Here is a 23617-nt window from a genome sequence, read left to right as displayed (position 1 = left end):
AATATTTTCTATACTGTTCTTGGCCCACCAGCGGCCGAGCGGTAAAGTCGCTGAACACTGGTAGTTCGGTCCGAGGTTCGAATCCCGCGAACGGGCTGGCTGCATGGGCGTTTTCGTGGTTTTCCCCATGTGTAACGTGTATACGAGCCAGTTTCCCTTACAAAGTCCTCCACGAAGGCATCCCTCCTCTTAGGCAGATAGCCCTCGAGGCTTTGCCATAATCACACACACCACACCACCTATACTGTTCTTGTTTTATTTATAAAATGCATTGAGAAATAAATATATATATATTCTAGGCGACAAAAAGTCCTGGTGTTTATTCCTGTGGCGCTTGTTGAGCCGTGGGGTTACAAACTGTATTTCTAGAATTTATAATAATTCAGTTCGTACGTAAGATTGAATGGATGATTCATAATATACTTTAAGCGCAACTTCAACCTCATCTTCTCAGCTTTTGCCTTTACTTAATTGCATAATTTCTGTTGGCTTCATAAAAGAAGCTTATAGAAAATAGCACTGCGAGGAGAAATACACAGGAAATTTCACAGTTTCAAATGGGGGAATGAGATCAGCCTTTTATTTACCTTTTAAGTATTAACTTGTATTTCATGAATATAAAAAGCTACTTCTATTCAAGTTTTATTATTTATCAATATTTTCTATACTTTTTCTTGTTTTATTTATAAAATGCATTGAGAAAATAAATATATATATATATAGCAAAGTTAAATTCCCAATTTTTAAAAATTTTCCTGTCTGCTCTCAGAATTTAAATGATATTGTAGTTTAGTTCGCAGCAATAATTAATCATTTATTTGTAATTCAATTTCCTTTAAAATTTAATTAGCTTTAAATTTGCTTTTTACGAACAAAGAATGTTTGTTAAATAAATATATATATACTTTTCAAATTTTTGGAAAGGTTGGAGGGTTATCGTTTAGCAATGGTGAGAGGAGGGCATGGGGCAAAAAGAGATCAGACCCACTGTTCTATACGTATACTATGTGGTCTATCAACATAAAAAAAAATCTGATGTGTACACCACATGACTTCCTTGTACGGAATATTAAATTATACGCATTTATTCTTGCATTTCATTTAAACTTATTGAATTGAATTAAATCTACTTCGCCGACAGCGCATAAACCACAATAGAATAAATGCATTCCTTAAAATTCACTCTAGTATTTGTTTACCATAGCGACACTCTGACGCTAGATTCACTTAACAGTATTACATTTCGTTCATATTATAACTCATAATGCACAAAATTTATATCATGTAAAGAATAGAGTTATCTAATCGTTGCCACATGTTCTATTCAAATATTATAATAAAGCTAGAACGATGTATAAAAGAAATTAAGCAAACAAAACTAAAAAGAAACAGTTTCTCACAGACGATTGAGTATTTCTCATTCAATTAATTCAGTTCTCAGTTCGCGACAAGGCAAAAATACATAAAAACTCGAAATATATGTATTAAAAATTACGAAGTAATTCTTAAACATTTATCTCCTCGAAACAATTCCTGAAAGGATTAAGCATGATTTAATTGGCAATAATAAATGAAGGCGTTATCTTTGTTGTTGCGAGGCTAAGTTTCTCTAGATTGGCAACAAATCCCCTATCCTGCTGTTTCAAATGTAAACAAGCAATGGCCGCCATCAAAAAAAATTATTAGGCTTAGCGGAACTTAAACAACTTTAAAATTGTTGATAATTCTCAAAATATTGCATACAGATTTACTAAAGGCATAAAAACCTTAACCGGAAGATAAGAACAACATAATCATTTTTAAAGGAAAAAATGTACAATTTACAAATATAAGAAAAAAGAAACTGAGATCACTGAGCCGGGTAACAGAGTGGATATATATATATATATACGTTTGGTGCGGCCGATTGTAACCAAAATACGAGGTGCACATTTACATGTTATAGCAGTCGTATATACAAAATTTCAACGTTCTGAGGCTACTCGTTTTTGAGTTATGCGAGATACGTACGTACGTACAGACGCCACGAAAAATAATCTTCGGAATTCAATTTAAAGCAATTTTATATTTTTGGGGGGGGGCCCTTACGTAAACAAATATTACGCAAAAACATCGTTAAATTTCATTGGATAGCGGTCAAAATGCATATTTTCGTTGAAATATGCTGCCTGAAACTTATCGGAATTACTATACTTCCTTTTTACTTCGTACAAGGAAGTAATGCGTTTTCCACTTTTCAGGATTTTCATGTGTTTATGCCTTGAAAATGGGCCCTTTGCCAACACAGGCAATTTTTAATGCGTAAGCAACTAAGGAACTACAAAAAACAAATTCTTCGATAATTCAAACATTTTAATTCCAATTAAAATACTGTTGTCCAGTTAAAGGTAAAATTCTGTGTGCATTCAGTGTATTACGAACCCGTACGTATGGGGTCGTAATAGACTGAATGCACACAGACACTTGATAAAACAACTTGATAAAAGTTATTTTACTACTAAAAATGAGGTAAAAGTGCGTGCGATGTGTTCGAAATGTTAATGCACCTCACTTCAAAGAAATGTGCCATCAAAATTTAAGTTGTTAAAATAAAAATGCCAAAGAATTCAGTCATACTTTATTTCTAAATTAATAAAACATTGATTCAGAGTCCGTCATACCTCATTGGGAATTTAATTCCAATACGCAGTTTCATTGGCTACTGGCGACTTACATTACCAACATATTTTAAATTGTCATATATACGATCAAACCTGCTGGGAAAATGCATTTCTGAATAACAAAAACCTTAAATGGGTGACCTGGTGCGTGACCTACAAATTTCAGTTGGTATGTAGAGTCTTAAACTTTCAAACAGAGTTAGTAAACTATTTTTACTCCGCATGAATATATATATATATATATATTGATAGAAATTCTTCAATATAAAATTATTGTTTTCCTTTAAATAACATCTATTCATTTCCTTAGTGTTATCTATGATTCCTGAGAGTTATGAATTAGTTTATTACGACGATGATTTCCTTGGAGTTATGAATCCCGAAATCATTGATTCTACTGTTTCTTCGGAAGGAAATGATATGGACCAAGATGAATTGATTAAAGAGCTTGAATTAATAGAAAAAATAGGAAAAGAAGAAGAGGAAATGGTATATCTTTTTAAATATTGTAGTTTTTAGATATTTCAGTTATGTATTTTTAAGATTACCGACTTTATTTTTTTTCCTTTGTATGCTGATATTATGTATTTTTTAAATGTTAATTTTTATTGTTATCATTTTTATATTCTATGTAGGTTTAGTAAGAAAACTATTTTTCCACAATGGGCAAATTTTGTCTCATTTACGTTTGATTGATTAGCTTTTATTTATATTGATATTTAATCTGCTAACCGCCCAGACAGTAAAGTGGTTAATGATTCTGACTGCTGAATTGAAGGGCCCGGATTTGAATCCCGAAGAAGGCCTGGATGTAAATTGTCTATCCCTTCATAAGACGCAATGTTGGCCCACCTATTAAGAGCCTCTATAATAAAGTGACCACTGTTTCCGGCCTTAGTAGTGGCCAACGCCCCTAACGGCTAGTGGCCGCCGCCGGAAAATATATAAATATATACATATATTTAATTTGCTAGGAAAGAGTTTGGTAGAATAGGGTCTTCCTCTTCTTCTTTAATGGCCAGACAGCCCAGGATGGGCCCTTGCCGTCCTCAGAATCGAATTCCAAGCTCTTCTATCCCTGGCCATGGACACCCAATTGGTTATTTTTAAAATTCTTAAGTCTGTTTCCAAACAGTCGAGCCACCTAAGTTTAGGTCTTCCTCTTTTTCGGGGGCCGAATGGTCTGGCCGAGAAGATCTTTTTAGTTACCCGATTTTCATCCATTCTGCACAGGTGTCCTGCCTATTTAATTCTCTGAATCCTTATATATTTTACTATATCTGTTTCTTTAAAAGATTTATAGAGTTCAGAGTAAGTTCTTCTTCTCCAGATATTGTTACATTTTATGCCACCAAAAATACTTCTCAAAAATTTTTATCTCAAAGACAGAAATGATATTTTTAGCTTTTTCTGTCATTGACCAGGTCTCAGCAGAGTATGTAAAAATGGGTCTGATTAAGCTTTTGTAAATTAAAATCTTCGTTTTTCTGCTAGTGAAGTTTGGTAGTACCTACATATGTGAACAGATTTTTGTAAAATGAAAATCCTAGAATCGAAAACAAGAACACGGCTGACAGACATTTGGAGGAAACTTTACGAATTGCAACAACACAGATTAAAACTAAAGTAATTACCATCTCCCGCCAGTAATTGTAAGTTTCTTCTTCTTCTTCTTCTTCTTCTTCTTCTTTTTTTTTTTTTTTTATTGTAATTGTATTTTGTAACATCGTTCTGTACAATCATCTTTACTTTCTTTTCATAGTTAAAAAAATGTTGCAAAACATTTTAATTCGATTTAGATTTAACTTTTTGGAACCAATGTACATATAAATCAGTAATACTACCTCTTCGCTTAGAATCAATTGTAGTCTTGTAAAACAAACCTTCCTTTTTTATATAAATTTTCTGACCACACTATTTTTTTTTTTTTTTTGGACGGACATGTGGCCCGCGGATCTTTATGAATTTATTGATGAGGCCCTCGGGCCTGAAAGGTTGAAGACACATAGTTTAGACCCATGGAGGTAGGAAGTAAGATGGAGTCGCCCTAAACAAGTTTCTCCGTACCCTGCTCTGAAGCACCGGCGATCCCTACGTGGTGACCAAAACATTGGGTCATTTACCATTGAGTTCTATGGGATTTGACGCGTTCGGGTGTAAATATTTTGTAATTACGTCGCAAATATACATATAAATGTATATATTTTCTTTTTCTACAACACTTCAGAGTCCTAAGTATGTGAAAACAACATATTTTTAAACAACATTTCATTCTGAACGGAATTAAATGCTATACTCTTCACAGGACATTTTTCTCAGAATGGTTTAATTTGAATGAAATATTTTCACAAGTTTTCGTTAATTACATTAGAAAAAAAAATTAAGGTAATTCGATTTTATTCGGTTAAGGTACAAAAATTAAGATCAAAGTTTATTGTATTATTAATATTAAAATTATGCATTATTTCTTTTCTATTTATAGAGCTTCTTCCTAAAATACTTTCTTAAATATGACATGATTTTTTGGCTTCTGAGGCATCTTTTAGATCGAAAAATGTAAGTCAATTTATAATTAATGCTCTATTCGGTTCATTTTAAATTAGAGAATTATTAGGAATTAGCGAAATACTTTAAATAAGTATTTCGCTAATTCCTAATAATTAAATAGGTATTAAATAGTATTTGACTTTCTCTGAACATTTCTGAAAGGGAATAAGATAAGTTTTTTTTTTTTTTTTTTTTTAAGTATTATTTAAAACTTGTAACTGAGTTATTATAAAATGTAAAGGGAATAATTCTTTTAATTATACTTATCAGATTTTTTTTTTTTTTTTTTTTACCCTTCATTTCAACAATACATATTCCAAAACTCTTTATTACGTTCTTAAGTGCGCATCTCATAGCATTTGCTTTACAATACCTTTTAACAGATTGCTTTTCAATACGAACAATTCTTGCTTAAATAGTTTTATAACGTATTTGTCAACAGGATTTCAATTTATGTTTACAATTCAATATTAAGGTTATTATATATTTAGATAACATTTATAATCATTATAAATTAGATACATTTAATCATTAGATTTCTTCACAGTACTTTCACAGTTGTTTATAAGTAAATGAATTCTTCATTTCAAATACATTTATAATAATTTAATGAATATTTAAGTATTTTGTCAAAGGCAGATACATGCTTTTTGCAAGCACATGCATAAATACCCATACATATTTCCTATTTATCATTTCCGGCATGTGCAAATCTTTAATTTCTGTGCATTCACTATATTTTTCGTGTAAAGTAATTTACACTAATTTAGCATACACCCGAAAGTTTTACATAAAATATATATGTATATAATTTGAATGAAAATTATAAGTATTATTTTTAATACCCACTCAAAGGTCAGTTTTTCTTCAAAATTCCTCCACGATAGCATCTCTCTCTTTAGGCAGATAGCCCTTGCATGCGTTACTCTATTTAATAAAAACTTAATCTGACCTATGTGCCTAATTACAAATATTTTAACATACATAATTTTATATTTACATTTAGCCATCAAGTTTCAAACTTTTCAAATCTTCTAGAAAATAAATTTTGGCAGATCTTTTTTAGCAATTTTCTTAAAATCTATATTTTTGTAGTGCAACAGCTTAGAATTTTATAAAACAAATTCATAATCAAAATCGCTGTTGTTAGTTATCGAAAAATAACCAAGATGTGATTTTTGCGTAAATGTCAGTAAACTATACAAATCGCTATTATCCATTACACTATGAATGTTTCTTTCATGCGAGAGTGTCCCTTTTTCGATTTCTGTGGAACTGTCGTGTGTCGAAATACTATCAGAATCTTGTCAAGCGAGCTTCTGAATGTAAACAAAGAATACCCCGTCTGGTGACCCAAGCTTCAAAGCAGTGCTTCACTTCTAGCGCGGAATGGCCCCTCCTCCCTTTCCTACCTCCATGTTTAGACCAATCAGAGCCAGACTGACAACTCGCCTCCGTTTGTTTGCAAAATGGGTATCGAAGTGCCAGTTGCAATTCTTGAAGTTTCCAACGAATTAATTTCTGTTCTAGGCGACAAAAAAGAAGAAGAAAAGGGAATTAATTACATGACTGTATAAGCTCGCCCTGATTAATTGGGAGCATTAAATCAACTTTTAAATGAACTTCGGGGGGAGGATATCCAAAGTTACAAAAACTTCATCAGAATGGGTGTAGGATAGTTTGAACTTTACTGGAAATTATCACTCCACTTATTCAGGGAGGAAAAAAAAAAAGAAAAAAGTTCTTTCGAGATGCTCTGTCAGCATAATTAAATGGCAGATAGCGCTTCGAGTTTTTTTTTTTTTTTTTTTTTTTTTTTTTTTTTTTTTTTTCTTTTAGGGCGGGTGACTCGTACAGTTCTCTGCAATATTCATTTCGAGTGTGCGAAAGTGCACACTCAGCATATTTATTCCAGAGGTGTTTGAGGCCATTTTTTTTTGCGTATGAGGTTGAGCGAAAATGATTTGTCTTTTGCTTGAACTCTACAACACCCTCAAATTTTAACATGTTAATAAGATCTTCATACACCTTCTGACAGGGATTTTTATTTTAATACTTCGGACTATTCGTTTATAAATAAAACCTAATTTGTTGTTGAAATAAAAAGAGAAGTCTATAAACAAAATTTTAGATTATATTTGTGAGGCGTAAGTGACCATAGATAAAAACTGGTTTTTCGAAATTTATATCAACAAAAATCAAAATGTTTGCCCTCTCATTTATTTTTTAATTGAAAACTGTATTTTATTGGGTAGTTGAATAACATATAATTTAATTGTTTTCTGATTAAAGAAAATTCAGAAATAAATCTATTTAAAATAAATATTTTAAATCTCATGCCCTAATTTAATTTTCTTCTATGTTGTTTTCTACAATACCAAAAACTTAAAAAATTCATTCTGATCAGATTCAGACACCGATAATTTCTAAATATTATAACAAAATTTCCAAAATTATTTGGTAAATTACTATACTATATACATTTATTATTTTGTAAATTACTATAATAATATTTATAAATGTTGTTTATCTTTTGCTTCTACGTTTTCCGAATTACCTTTATAATATTTGTAAGATTCTGTTTATATTTTAGAGAAAAACTAAATAAATAATCTTTTCGCAGCGAGAAGCACAATACCAGAATCTTCTTAAAGAAGCTGAAAAACTGAACGTATCTAATCTAGAAAAAGATGCCAAAATATCTGAATTAACGCAGATGATTTATGTTTTAAAAAAGAATTTGTGCTCTTTATACAAAACTGCAAAAGCAGAAATTGAAAGTAAAGATGATCTACTCCAGCAGGCACATCAGAAGTGAGTATCGTTTATGTAGTATTTTTAGTAGCAACAACTTCTAAGTAAAATTTACTGATCTAACTTTTGATATGTGTTAAATTAATTGCGTTATTTCTGACATTTTATTCTAAATTCAGAATATTCAATAAAACTATTAATTTCTTCAAATTACTTTGCTAAATATTCATTTTAATAATGCGAATTTCTATGTAAATACTATTATATTCTGGAATCCTTCTATTTACAAATAAAAACGAAGTATTTCCTAGTGAAAATGCAACGTCAGCAATAATAATTGTTTAGTATTCTGCGATAATAAATTAGAATAAATCATGTAAAGAGGATGTGTAATAGTAAAAACTATAATTAACTAAATTCAAACGATTTTGGAGGCTTGAAAGTTAAACATTTTTTTAAGAATTCATTTTAAAATCTTACATGTGAAATAAGTTTTCAAATTTAAAATTTGGTAAATTAAAATTAAAGATTTGAAAATGGGAAATAAATATAATTAAATTAATAAAGAATGATCCAACCTAGTTCTTTGTCTAGGGTACAGACTAGCCTGAGAGTAAGCCTTCCTTCATTTAATAAGTAAAAAATAAAAATATCCGCCTGTGCGGAGGGATGCCTTCCTGGAGGAATTTTAAGGAAAACTAGCTCGTATCTACGTTACACAGAGAGAAATTACGAAATCCTATACAGCAAGCCCGTTCGCCAGGATTCGAGTATACACTGACTACCAATAAGTATTTGGACACGTGTGATAGAAAAGAAAAACTAACTTTATTCAAAATCAATAGTTGGTAGAGCCTCCACGAGAGGTAATTACAGCGTGGACCCTCCGGGGCATACTTTCCACAAGTCTTTGTATGACAGCTAGTGGTATTTTCTTCCACTCGGCTTGGAGAAGACATAGAAGTTCCTTCACCAATTTTGCACGGGTAGTGCACCCCTGAATTCGGCGATGCAACTCGTCCCAGAGGTTCTCGATAGGGTTCAGGTTCATTCGATGAACTCCATTGGCACCATACCAAGGCTTGGTTAACGTCGAAACATGACAACAGGCATTTTCGTCCTGAAAGTAACAGGGGTCCAACCCGCAAAACTGCCACAACGTAGGAAGCACATTGTCATCCAAAATAGTGCAGTAGGCATCGGAGTTGAGCTTACCATGAATGGGGACCAAGGGTCCCAGCCGATACCAGGAGAAACATCCCCAGACCACAATTTCACCTCTGCCGAACTTGACTGTTGGCACAATGCATTCTGGCAGGAGAAGTTCTCCAGGTAGATGTCAAACCCAGACCCTGCCATCCGAACGGTAAAGGGTGAACCTTGATTCGTCACTCCAAAGTACCCGTTTCCACTGATCTGCGGTCAAATTTCGATGTGCTTTGCACCACATTAACCGAGAAGCGCGATTGGACTTTGTGATCAAAGGCTTATGGGCAGCAGCACGACCATGAAAACCAAGCAGATGTGCTTCCTTACGGATAGTATTCATTGAAACAATACTCCCGGATGCTTGTTGAAACTCGCGGATGAGGGCCATCGGTTGGGTTCGGTTCTTCCGAATTTCTCTGGACAGCACTCTTCGGTCTCTATCTCCCAGTTTCGTTGGTCTGCCGACTCGGGGCACATTCCGACAATCACCGCTCACCTTCCACTTCTTAATCACACAGGCCACTGTCGATTTTGGGTACTTCAGATTGCTAGATTTGTCCCTTAAGGATCGGTCACATTTGTGATACCCGATAATTATACCTTTCTCGAAATCAGAGAGCTCCGAACTGCGAGGCATCTTGCATGCGACTAAAGCCGATGCTGTTTCCTACACGATATATACCGGCGGAGTCCGTGACGTACCTTGGAACCGCAGATATCGTCATTTGCATAGGTGTCCAAATACTCATTGGTAGTCAGTGTAGATCATCAGGCATTTAGAAACTTTATTTATCATCAGTATTAGAGACTCCGCTCGCTCATTGGTGATCCTATGAGATTTCCAGACACTGCACCCAATTTTATTATAAATGAATATAATTTATAATAATTTATTATAAATGAATATTAATTTTATGTTGAGTATTTCACCTGGAAAAAAGAATGCGCAATGTATGCCAGCGTTTAATGATAATAAATTTCAAACTAGCTGCTACGCGGCCAGCCCTCGCCTGGCTTTTAAATGTACCAGAAAAATCCCTAAAGGAAAAATGCCAAAAATTAAATTTAAAAACTGCACAGAATTTTACTCTGCAGAACAACTACAAAAAAACAAACAATAGCAAAAAAAACAGAAATTTTAATAAAAGTGTGTTATAAAAAAATTACAATGAAATAAGCAATAAATCTCATATTTTCAAGAGAAAACAGTCAGAAGTCCAGTATCCAAAGCAATGAATGAAAAACTGTTGCCAAAACCACATTTCTAAAAGAATGAAACTATCATCAGAAAGCAATAACCAATCGAAATTGTGCTTTGTGGATGATATCCTACCTATACTTTAAGATATATATTGTGTGTGTGATTATGGCAAAGCCTCCAGGGCTATCTGCCTAAGGGGAGGGATGCCTTCGTGGAGGACTTTCTGAGGGAAACTGGCTCGTATACACGTTACACATGGGAAAAACCACGAAACCGCCCATGCAGCCAGCCCGTTCGCGGGGTTCGAACCTCGGACCGAACTACCAGTGTTCAGCGACTTTACCGCTCGGCCGCTGGTGGGCACACAGATATATATTGTGAAATATTTCTGAATAATTTAAATATTGAAACTGCTCTTTTACTTATAATTATATATAATAAATAAAAACAGCTTAGTTTAATAAAATCCTAAGGAATCAAGTGTGTTTAGCTTCAATTGTGCTAGTCATTTTCCTTTATTTTGACAGACGGAAATTGGTCAAGATTTCTATGTAATATATCTTTCAGATTAAATGAAGTTGTATGTCAAAACAGAAAGCTACATCTCACCTCTTCGGAAGCAAAGTCAAGTCACGTAGATAAGCAGAGTCTTAGTTCACATTACAGAAATATTTCAGGTAAAATCATGTTTTGTCACATCTCAAGATTTGTTACTAGATTTAGGAAGAAAGTTCACACTGATTTTCTACTGTTTCGCTTCCTTGTACGAAGTAAAGGAAGTGTTCTAATCACTAAAAATTCCGGGTACCATATTTCAAAGAAAATATCCATTTTGACTGCTATCGAATGCAATTTAATAATGTTTTTGCGTGAAATCTGTACGTAAGGACAGGAAAAAGGACTCTTTTTACCCAAACGAATTATAAAACCGATTTAAATTGGATTCAGAAGAGATTTTTTTTCGTGGCGTTTGTACGTATGTATGTATGTATCTCGCATAACTCAAAAACGAGTAGCCTCAGAACTTTGAAATTTTGTATATAGGACTGCTATAACATGTAGTTCTGCACCTTCCATTTTGGTTGCAATCGGCCGCATTAAAAGTATATATATATATATAAGAAATGTTCTCTATTCGTATAAAGCTAATATAAATTTAAAATTTTAGTAAGAAATTTTAATTGCAAAAATAAAAAATTAATTATTGCTGCGAACTAATTTGCAATATCATTTAAATTCTAAGAGCATATGTAAATTAAGTGCACATATCTAAAACCATGAAAAATATATAATTCCAAAAAAGTTTATTTTAGGTTTGCATGTATAATTCGTGTGGGGGGAAGTTTTCAATAGGCAAGAATTTCTAAATTGCTTTGGTTTTCTACTCTTAATTACACTGGTTATCATAAATTAAGAAAAAATCACAAAAATCACGATTACTGGAAAAGTTACATGTAAAATTTGATGAAACTTACCCACAATATAAAACACACAGTAAGGTATCAAATAACATAAAAAGAAATTACCAGACAGATGTGGTAGTATAGAAATTAGCACATGTATAAAATGAACAAATCGAAGGTGTCAGTTTGCTATAAGAAAAGTAACTTCAATATGGAATATGATCGCCTCTAGAAGCAATACAGCACATACAGCGATGAGTGATGCTTTCAATTATGCGGTCTATCAGTTCCATAGGAAGCCCGACAAGGGCGGATTGTGAGCAGCTCGACCCTCCCTAAAGCATCCCAAACGTGCTTGATAGGATTCAAGTCCGGAGATCGGGCTGGCCACTCCATGCGCATAATTGTTTCCTGTTGAAGATAATCATCTAGGATGCGAGCCCTGTGTGGTCTTGCGTTGTCGTCCTGTAACAGGAAAGCATCACCTATTGCTCCGGTATATGGGCGCACATAAACATCAAGGATGTCATCCCTATAAATCTGAGTATTCACAGTTACCCTTGGAAAGACATGGGGGTCTGTGCGTCCACCCAAAGAGATGCCACCCCAAACACAGACACTGCCTCTTCCGTATGCATCTCTTTCACAGATGTTTGACGGATGATGACGGGTTCTAGGTTCTCTTCATATCAAATAACGCCTACTATTGCTTTCTAGACTAAACCTGGGGTCATCCGTAAAGAGAACCGCCCTTCATTGATCAGTCGTCCAGTTGACATGTTGTCGTGCCCAATGAAAACGGTCCCTCCTATGGCGTGACGTGAGCGGCACACAAATGGCTGGTCGCCTCGCATACAGACCATCTTCGTGAAGCCTTCTACGCACAGTTGACGTTGACACGAACCTTCCGGTGGCTGCAGTAAAGGAGGATCTAAGAAGAGTCGAAGTAGCGGTTCTATTCCTACGTGCACATAATGTCAAATATCAATCATCGGCACTCGTCGTAGCAGTTGGCCGTCCTTGGCTGAACCTCCTAGATGCCGAATCTGTGGTTTGAAATTGCCTCCAAAGTCTATGAACCACAGAAGGACTCACATTTACCCATCTGGCCACTTCTGTTTGACTTTATCCTGCCTCTAGTCTCCCAATGGCTCTCCATCGCAGATCTGCAGGCAAATGATGCCTGGAGGTCATTCTTACGAATTGGCTATCTCAGATTTCTGATGTTACTGTCACAGTGAAATATGTGGGCTTGCTCTCAAACATAGACTTTTATGCTCCTCGCAGATGACGTATTCCGAAAGCAGCGCCACTAATTTGCATATCGCAGTTTTACTCAGCTACTCTTACTTGGCAACATATTCAAATTTTACACGTTTGGTTTATTTTTGAGGGAGTTATCGCTATTTTTGTGATTTTCCCTTAATTTATGATAACCAGTGTACATTACATTTAATTAATATTAATAGAAATAATAATTAATATTAATATTAATAGAACGCATTTAATTAATATTAATATTAATAGAATGCACTAATTATAATGCTAGTTGGGTTTCAAGGAAGTTATATCGAAACATAATTAACCTGTTGCATTCGAATCTATTGAATTATTTACTACTATTATTGAATCTAAATTATCTACTATTTATTGAATCTCCCAATACCAAAAATACTTAAATAAAAATAAATTAATTTAAAAAAATCTGAAAGGTTTCAGATTTTAAATTACGTCTAAAGGGGTGCTTTTTAACGTTTTGTGTGTTACCTTTATTTATTAAATATCATGTTCTTTGCACTTAAACCATAAAATTCAGTTCAATAGTAATGTCGCAAAATAGTTTTAAAATGAGCCCATCTTTAGAATTTCCGATACACAGACAGTTCCGCGTTTTGGAGATACTCGTAAAAAGGTTTTTTTCTTCCCCCCCCCCTCCGCAGACTGTTGCCATTGCTCGCATTGAAATCCTTGAGTTTGTTAATTGAAAATTCGTTAAAGTTTTACAAAATAGGAAATCGATAATAAAACAAATTCCAAATTTGGTCTTCCACATGCTCATATAAAGTAAGATAATTACGTCTTTCAAAATTCGATGGCTCTATGTACCCTTGTTTTATCACAATGTGAGAAATAGACATACATTTATGCAGATTTTTCATTATTTAATTTCTTCAAATATAATGCAGGACTCTAACATTGGGTGGCAACAGTTTGAAAAGTGAAACGGACATTTATAGTGATTCACCGCAAAATCGCAAAACGAAATTAATAGTCTTTCAGGGACAAAAGTCCCTTTGGTCTAAAAATCTGAAAGCTTTCGGATTTTACATTACGCCCAAAAGGGCGGTTTTTAACGTTTTATGGGTTGCTTTTATTTATTAAATATCATGTTCTTCGTACTTAAACCATAAAATTCAATTCAACAGCAATATTGCAGAATAATTTTAAAATGACCTTATATTTAGAATTTTCGATACACAGTCTCGCGCGCTAGAGATTTAAAAAAAAAAAAAAAAAATCGTTCAGTGTTGCCATTGCTGGCTTTAAATCGTTGACTTTGTTAATTAAAAATTCGCTAAAGTATTACAAAGTATGAAATCGATATTCGGCCCATATTCGGTGGAGGATTACGTTATTCAAAATTTGATGGCTCTACATGCCGTTGTTTTATCACAATGCGAGAAACATACATAAATTTTTGCAGAGTCTTAATTTTTTTTTAATTTCTTTAAATATAAGACATGGCAATGATATTTGGTTGTAATAGTCTGAAAAATGAAACGGACATTTAAAGTTTTCAACGCAAAATGCGAAAACGAAATTAGTACCGTTTCCGGCCTAACACCCTTTGGGCTAGAAATAAATAAAGCTAAATTAAATTTACATTGGATTTAAAATTACTGACCAGACCTTTTTGTAGATGATACATTGAAAAAATATCAGTAAAGTATTATTCTTAATTCTTTGTTTTCCTTTCGAGTACATAGTGATATTGATATTAAAAGAATGTTTTATTTTCCAATTATTCGTATCATTGTTACTCAAGGTATTAAAGGCAGTTTTCTTAGTTTCTTTTTAATTTTTTTTTTATGGTTGTATCCGAATGCTACGGGTTAGATTTCGTGATTAAAAAGACCGTATAAGTTTTTATTTGAGTTTACCCAGTTATTATGTTGCCTTTTCTATAAGGTCTACTTTCCTCAGCTTTCACCAGGCAGTAATTTAATGTAAAAGTGAGCTTTTAAGGTCTAAAATTCAACAGAGAGAGTTTGACAGTCACTCTTCTTCGGTTTTTCTGCTATTGCGGTTTGACTATCAGCTTAAGCTCTTGTTAGCCGCAGTTACTTTACGAACATTTAGTCAAGGGTGAGAAAAGTTTTACTTAAGCATGTACTTTGCACTCTATACAATTTGAACTTGTGTTCCGCATGCTAGTGGAGTTCTACTTTAAGCACTGATTTTGTGTAAATACCAGGTCGACGGGTAAATAAACAGTTTTACTTTGAACTTTGGTTGTTATAGTTGTCCGCTGGCAGCTCCTTATGGTTATTCAAAATTGATTTCGCATTTTAGGGAATTTAGTATAATCATGTATTGATATTCATAATACATGATTATACTAAATTCTCTAAAATTCGAAACTGAGTGGATTTCACAGCTATATTCCTACATAATATTCAATGCCTGTTATTTAAAAATGGGCCTTCGTTTTTATTGTAAACCTGTTATGGAAATAACCCCATTGAAACCTTCCTCTTTAGTGTGATTATTACAGTTCATTATATTATTATATTCATTGTGCTCCCAGTACTTATTATAATCGTCTTATTATGTTTATCTGTATACTAATTATGTTTATCTGTTATTTTTGTTACACTAAAGCAGATTGTTCAATTTAAGTTGTGAATTTCAAATTGCATTGAGACTACACTGTAATCTCTTTTATGTCCTAAATCATTATCACTACATAGTATAAAACAAAGTCGCTTTCTCTGTCCCTATAATCCCTATGTATGCTTAAATCTTTAAAACTACGCAACGGATTTTGATGCGGTTTTTGTTTTTTAATAGATAGAGTGATTGAAGAGAAAGGTTTATATGTATAATAACATCTATTAAATAGTGGAGAAATACTGTTATTTTTTAGGTTTCTAATGCGATGTCGTAAATAATTGCATTTTTTCCGCTTACATTGCAAACGCAGGCTGAACCCTACGAGATTTATCAAAATAATGTACTAAGTATTGTACACACTGAAAAGGTCTACAGATTTAAAAATTGCGGGACGTAGCGTTTGCGGCGGTACCGGCCGGCCGGGGCGGCGGGAGCGTGCCTAAAAATAGCGCGTCGGAGGCCGCGGTTCTCCTTATAGCACTTTGAATTTAGCAGCGATCGAACGCGTTTATTATCGGAGCTCTCTAGCTTTCAGCGCGACAACGTATCAGTAATTATAAGATAAATAATTGCATGATAGTAGTTTTAAAATATAAATGATATTCTATTCTAAGGTTAATTTTTAAATCGCACTTATAGTAATTATAAGTACATAAGGTTAGATAAGATTAGATTAAATAAAACCATAATTTATGGATTGGAATTTTCTATTAAGATCTTGGTCAAAATTTAGAGTTAAATCAATTTAATATTAGGGAAATTATTTTCAAAAATCGTAATTTAAGGTGAGGTATGTAAGTTCAGAAAAAGATTATGAACTGCGATTCATTGTTAAAATATCCATTAATATTTTATACCCGTGCGAAGCCGGAGCGGGTAGTTTTTAATAAATACTGGTTGCAGGGCGTAGGGTGGTATTGCACGATGTACCATAATAAGTAAATTCTGAGATAATTTGGAAATCTTCCGTTGCCCATTTCCTCAGCCATTCTTTGTAAATTTTTATAAATCTCTCTCTCTTTTTTTTTTTTTTTTTTTTTTTTTTTTTTTTTTTTAAAGCCCAAAGGGCGTTAGCCCAGAAGGGCTATTAATTTCGTTTTGGCATTTTGCGTTAAAAACTTTAAATGTCCGTTTTATTTTTCAAAGTGTTGTTGCCAAATATTATCCCCCTGTCTTATATTTAAAGAAATTAAATAATGAATAATCTGCATTAATGTATGTATGTTTCTCGCATTGTGATAAAACAACGGCACCCAGAGCCATCAAATTTTAAATAATGTAACCTTAAACTAAATATGGGCATCTGGAAGCCCGAATTTAGAATTTGAAATTTGCTTTATTATTGATTTCATATTTTGTAACACTTGATTAACAAACTCAACGATTTCAAAGCGAGCAATGGCAACACTGCACGGGGGGAAAAATTATGTCCAGCGCGCGAGACCATCTATCGGAAATCCTAAACACATATGCTGTTTTCAGAGTCGTAGCTAGGGATTTCAGCGCCCAGAGACAACTGAAGATTTCGTGACACAACTGAAGATTACTGAAGATTCAACAACTGCTTGCCAAAGATGGAAAATATGTAATTCTAAAATGTCGTAACATCAGTTTGGCGCCCCTTGGTTTCTGCGCCCGGGGACAGATGCCCCCCTCTAGCTACGCCCCTGGCTGTTTTATATACTATTTTGTGATATTGCTGTTGAATTTGTGTGGCTTAAGTGCGAAGAACATGCTATTCAATAAATAGAGGTAACACAGAAAATGTTAAAAAAAAGGCCCTTTGGGCATAATGTGAAATCTGAAACCTTTCAGATTTGTTTTATTATCTTTTTTTTTTTTTTTTTTTTTTTTTAAGAGTTAGTACGGAAAGGCACTACCAGTTGGCCCGTGGTACATCGCTGGTGTCCCCCATAATTTTACCTTAATTCTGTTATGAAATCTAAAATACCTGAATCTGTTGTGAAATAATAATAGGATCCGGAAGAATGTACTTTAAAAATACTGAATAAGATATTTTGCCTTAAAAATTAACCCTTATGATGGAAAATATGTAAGTGTCAACATGTTAATAAATTCAGTTGAACGTAGTTCTGTTATGACATGCAATCACATAAAACCTCTTTGAATGGCATTATTGCCGGAAACAAACGGATGCATCAGCAGGTGTGGCAGAATCTTTTCTTTTGAACAAATAGCTCTAAGCATCCAGACACATATCTGAGTTGGGAAGAAAATAAGTATCATTTGCAGAAAATAATTTTAGCTGCTTTTTTACACACTTGTAAACTGCGTTTAAAATGTCTGCATCTTATTGGAAATTGTTGTACCTGTAGAACCTTTCTGAAAATCTCCAAATAATTTTATCAGGACTACAAGGAAGATGGTGCAGCGTATTTCACCCTTTCTTTCCTACTTACTTTGTGGGTTATCAGCAAGAAACGAATCTTAGTTTTCATGCTTTGGGATCTAAATTGCCAACACTTTTCATATAGTTAATTACCAGAAAAATCAATATAAATAGCATGCTAGGCAAATTGTCGGAAAAATTCTACATAAATGAAAGAGTGGAAGACATAAACTTTCTTCTCAAAAATCTAGGACAAATAAGAATTTTGTATTCAGAAATAAGTGAGTACTTGATGAAAGAATCTTATGTAATACCTCTTATTGCTGTGATCAGCTCTTAGTACACAGAAAAGCCACATAATAATTTGGAAACTTGAAGTTACCTAAAACAGTACAAAATAGTCCAGAAGGTGTTGCAGAATGGAGTGTATGTTTCCCTTTGATATCATAACCTTAATTTTAATCATGTTACGATGGATCAAGATAAACATATTGATATTTCAAAATAAAATTTGAAGTCATTGTCTCAGAAATTTAGCACTCAAAATACATCGAATTCTGGACATATGCAACTCGCTTACAGTGAACTTTCCGCTAACGTCAGTCTAAGTTGTTATTTGTAATATGTTCGCTTAGGAACATGTAAATGAAAGCCTTCATTTACGGTGAAACAAAAAACTAAAAAGAAAATGTAAAAACTGTACGTTACTTGAAAATAAATCTTTTCGGGAAAGTTTCGATTATACTCAGAAAAATACTACACTTTAATGTGCATTCATTAAGCAAATTAAAGGTCAAAAAAATGTTTCTCGGATGTGTTGAAATCATTCGCAGTGGCCCGCTATTAAAGCTGGCAGGCTTAAGTGAAAGTGGTTAAAAGTACTGATTAGAATTCATAAGGATTTTGTCCTAATTGGTTACTAAAAACTGTGAGACTCTATTTTATAGATATTGCGTATAAGTATTTTTATATTTAATGAATTCTATGATGTTCGAGCATTGACGGTGTTATTAATATTCTCTGAAGTTTTTATGATGCTTCGTGCTTTCGGATTGAGTTTGGAAACGGATGAAAATTATTACCGCAGTTACTTATGGAAACCTAGCCCCTGCATAACGAATGTTGTTGCAGAATGAATCAGATTTGTTGTGCAAGGCACCAGCGTATTTAATACGTCTTGTTCATCTCCTCCAAGGTTAAATTTGCTTATTCTCAAGAAATAGCTTAAACCATTTCACTGTTTTACAAAATTGAATTATTTGCTTCTTTTTCTTTCCTCCAAATTTTGCCTCGAAAACTGACTTCAGAAATGTTTCTTTTCCCCCTTTCACCAGCTGTCTATTCAGAAAAATTCCATTCAAGGATGTTGAGTAACGTCTCTTTACCAGGGAGAAAAAATTATATTGTGTTAACTAGTTTCTTATCTGAAAACTTAACAAAGACGAGCCCCTAAAGGCATGAGCAATAGTTTTATTGCAATGCCTGTTGAAATGGACCAGAAGTTCTTTCCTTTTTTCCATCTTTGTATGATCCTCTTAGGAATCGCCGATAATTAATTATGAAGATCAAATTAGATGCAAAAATTTCAAACTTAACAACATTCCAAGCTACACACGTGCGTATCCCCGAGCGTTCGACAACTGACTGCCTTTGCTTTATTAGGATCTTAGAAGAGAAAATTTTACTCTGTAATCAGGTGCTGCCATCTCTCGGCTATACTGGGGTTGAATTGGTAGGATGTTCTTTTAAAGACTTTTTCAAATAGAGTAAACCACAACAATCCTAATACCACTCCCGTTGTGGAGAGAGCGTGTCTAATTAGGCCATCATTCAACTCTTTTCATTTTCTCTGCATTCTGGCGTGTTGAATAATAGAAAATAAATAAAATAAATATTTATATCTATGGAAAGAACACAAGGCCCAACTTTCTATCAGTTTTACTTGAGTTGTTTTAAAAGCAGACGATATTTAACTATGTCAGACAATAATTTAGTTTAAATGAACTGAAGAGAAATAATTCTTTAAATAAAAATGTTTTAATAAAAATGTTATATATTTTTCTTTCCTTTATTATAATCATTCTAAAATATACAAACAGCTTAGTTTTTTTTTTTTTCCTTCTGTGAGAAAAACCTGTTAAAAGGCACATTGGCATATTTCTTTTTCCTTTAATGTCATATAATAGGTTCAAATTACGAACGGCAGACGAGTCTGTTTTGCGGTTACGATCCAGCCCACATTTAACCCCGACGACTGTGTGCTGCTGATGCTCGACAATACTTTTCAAATCGACCATTCTGTCTCGAGGGAAATGGTGAAATGTTAATAATTACTTGAAGTGAATATTACTGTTTTACTTAATCGTATTTCAATACACTGCAAGCAAATGTACTATTTTTGTTCTTTCATTTTTTTTTTTTTTTTTTTCCATAACAGATTCAGGACAAGATACAAAATATAAAAATGTAGCGAAAAGGAAAAGTCAGGATTTTCATAACAGCCCTCTTTTTGCAACGCCTTTAAATAATGGTATCTCTTCTGTTCAAGATGGAAAAGGAGATCTGAAATATGTTGAGAGAAAGAGATTCCAGGCATCTTCGGAAAATTCTTCCTCTAATCAAGGTTCCAGATATAATCGTGGAAAAGAAAACTTTCAGAAGAATGATTCTATATATAACATTTCCAAAACAACAAAGGAAGACGTACTGAAGCTATATCGGTATCAAAATGCGAAAGTGCCTTTCTTGGTCAAAAGAAAGTTCGGACTTTTGCATAATTGCAAGAAGAATTAGAAGAAAAAACTGTTTGAAGAATATAGCAGTAAAAGCATAATATCTACACCTACACTATTTAACTCTGATAGAGGCTTATTATGTATGAAATATGTGTAATTAAAGAAAATGATTACAAGCATACAAATAATAAAATATATTTATTTAATCAGAGTGGAGAATAATTTAATAATTACCTGGGCTTCAAGATATAAAATTCTTAAAGCATAAAATTAAAACTGAAATTATATTTGTTGAAATTAGAATTATGTTTGTTATATATGTACAGATTTATTAAATAGGTTTCAGACTGAGTATTTCATTTATAAATTGGGAATTGCACTGGGGACTCCATATCAGATTACATTAAAAAGTCTGGAAACATTTTTAAAATATGAAATTGAGTGATTTATGACATCTCTTTCAACACTGTGGCCGTCGTAGTTTTTATATCTTCGCATGAAAAGTCTGTTTTTGCATAGCTACACTTTGAATTTTGAGGTTGCTCAGAAATCGCCTGAAATGAGTTCATATGATGTGGTAGGTGTTCTAGTACCATCCATTTCTTATAAAAAATGCCAGTTCTGAGGCAGACTGAATTTTTTCCTCTCATTCTACCACAGAAATCTGTTTACACAATGATATTTTTTTCTTCCTTTTATTTCCCCCCGGTAATAGGGTTGTCATTCACTTTGTCTTAGCAATATCATGTTTTTTAAAAAAATATCTGTTTACCTTTTTTCTTTTAAATGCTTATTTATACAATACCCCTTTTCTTCAGAGATAAACCTATGCATAAGCATGTGTATATGTTTTTTTTTTTTTTTTTAATTCATTAAATTAAAGTTGGAATTTACGTGAATATAAATTAAAGTCAATCACTTTCAAAGATTTTCTGTAAAATAAAAGAGATCTAAATCGATGCTATGTTCTTTCTCGCATTTTCAGTTAGGACACATAGAAATACTACACTGCATATTTCTATGCTACTGACCACTTCATCGGAGACACTCAAAGTTCTCTTTCTTCCCCAACCCATTATTTCTACTAATAATATATGTTCTTCTAAAATTTTGTATCATTTTAGATATATATAAAAAACTAAACACTCCAGATAACAGAAATTCAAGATATTCTATATTTTCAAGGATTTAGTTTCAATACTGTTAATGTTTTTGTATTTATTTAGCTATTTTTAGTAGAATTTGTAATTAAAATTGTTTTATATTCCCGTGCAATGCAGCACGAGACTCATTTGAAGAGAAAGCTACGCCGGAAATATTTAAATACAGGAAGCACGCGCATTTAACATTTTAATAAATATATATCTCGTAATTGTACTCTTTTGCTATCCAGAAAAATCGAGAAAATACTAGAATATTCTCGTGCAGGATTAAAAAGCTTATAAAAGCTGAAGGAAAACATCTCAATTCAGTTGCTTACTTAGTGCTGTTATTGACTGTAGCGAATTCGCAGTGAGATCGGATTAGCTTTCTCTGTTTTGAATTGGAGTTCTGTTCAACGTTTTAGTAGTTCAAAATATAACTAATGTGAGATATTGCGATATTGTACGAATATCTCTGAGGAAATTTCAGCATTTTGTTTTATTTCTTGGGATAAGTGTGTTCCTAGTTCTCAGTTTTCCTATATCAATACTTCTCTGAAATTTGCCTTTATTACACACATTTTGGAACGTTTGTATGTAGTCTTAGCCATATTTGCAGAAACAAGTAAAAATGGAGTTCTAAGCGAAACTGGAGTGAAGATCATGGCAGTTGTATAGAAGTGTTATATACGATAGTAAATGTTCACCACTTTGTCCATCCCATAAACTCAATCCTACTAAATAATGTCTTTAAAAATTTAAACACAACAAAACAAATTTATTCTACAAAATAATAATAAGAATAACTTTTTACAACAGTTGCCACTGAAAGCAAAACTAAAGGGAAAATAAAACTACACTGGTTGAATGTATATGAACAATGCTATACTTAACATACTTTCCCCTTTTGATAACAGGATTTTTATCAAAACAAATATTTAATTAAACTAAAATTTAAAAGTCCATTTTAAATTCACTTAAAAGTCTATTTTAAAGTTCAAAAAGTCCTTAAATCTAGAAGGTACTTTTATAGCTAGACCACTTCTAGTAACTCTTTCAGTATCGCTTGAAGGACTTGTATGGATATTTTCTTCTTCAATATCTGCCTTTTCAGGGCTTCCTTCAGATTCTGGTTGTATTTCCAATGGATATAAGCGTTGAATTGGTCTTAGCATCTATCCATTCGATGCCTTAATTTTAACCATTCTGACGTTATTGTCTTTACCGGGATACAATTTGACTATTCGTCCCAAAGGCCAAAAGGTTCGCCTCTTATTTTCATTCTTAATTAAAACTATGTCCCCAACTTTTAATTCATAAGATGACTTCTTATTTGTTTGTTCGAGCATGAGATTTCCTAGGTATTCTACTCTAAAACATTTTCTCAACTCTTCCCGAATTCTTTGCTGGTACCGTAACCTTCTCTTTAAATTTATCTTGCCCATATGGTCAAGATCTGGTACACCAACTTCTGGAATTTCTTGGAGGAACATTGCAGGAGTAATTGGTTTTTAACTCATCCGAATCTTCGTATACATAAGTTAATGGTTTCGAATTAACTGTAGCTTCACATTCACAAAGTAAGCTAAGCATCTCTTCATAAGTTAGTGGAGCATTCTTCAAGACTCTTCTTGGCATTTTCTTAACGATTTGGATCAAACATTCCCAGATATCACCCCAAAGCAAGCTGAGGGGGGATGATTAATCTTCCATTTAATTCTT

At 33.2% G+C, this 23617-nt stretch overlaps 1 protein-coding gene across 1 annotated transcript; it reads left to right on the top strand.

Annotated features, from left to right (window-relative positions):
- Positions 1–2984: 2984 nt before the first annotated feature.
- LOC146997959 (uncharacterized) lies at positions 2985–20940 on the top strand. Its single transcript, XM_085812758.1, has 4 exons — positions 2985–3149; positions 7831–8021; positions 10939–11048; positions 20456–20940. Exons 1-4 carry the CDS (start codon positions 3033–3035, stop codon positions 20809–20811), a joined length of 774 nt encoding a protein of 257 aa, XP_085668884.1. The 5' UTR covers positions 2985–3032; the 3' UTR covers positions 20812–20940.
- The last annotated feature ends 2677 nt before the right edge of the window (positions 20941–23617 follow it).

This window comes from Stegodyphus dumicola, chromosome 3 (genome assembly GCF_044657685.1).
Source record: "Stegodyphus dumicola isolate Sdum_Otavi_A_Nest chromosome 3, ASM4465768v1".
NCBI lineage: Eukaryota > Metazoa > Arthropoda > Arachnida > Araneae > Eresidae > Stegodyphus > Stegodyphus dumicola.
The sequence above is the reverse complement of the archived record's forward strand: the minus strand, read 5'-3'. Positions and strand labels throughout refer to the sequence as shown.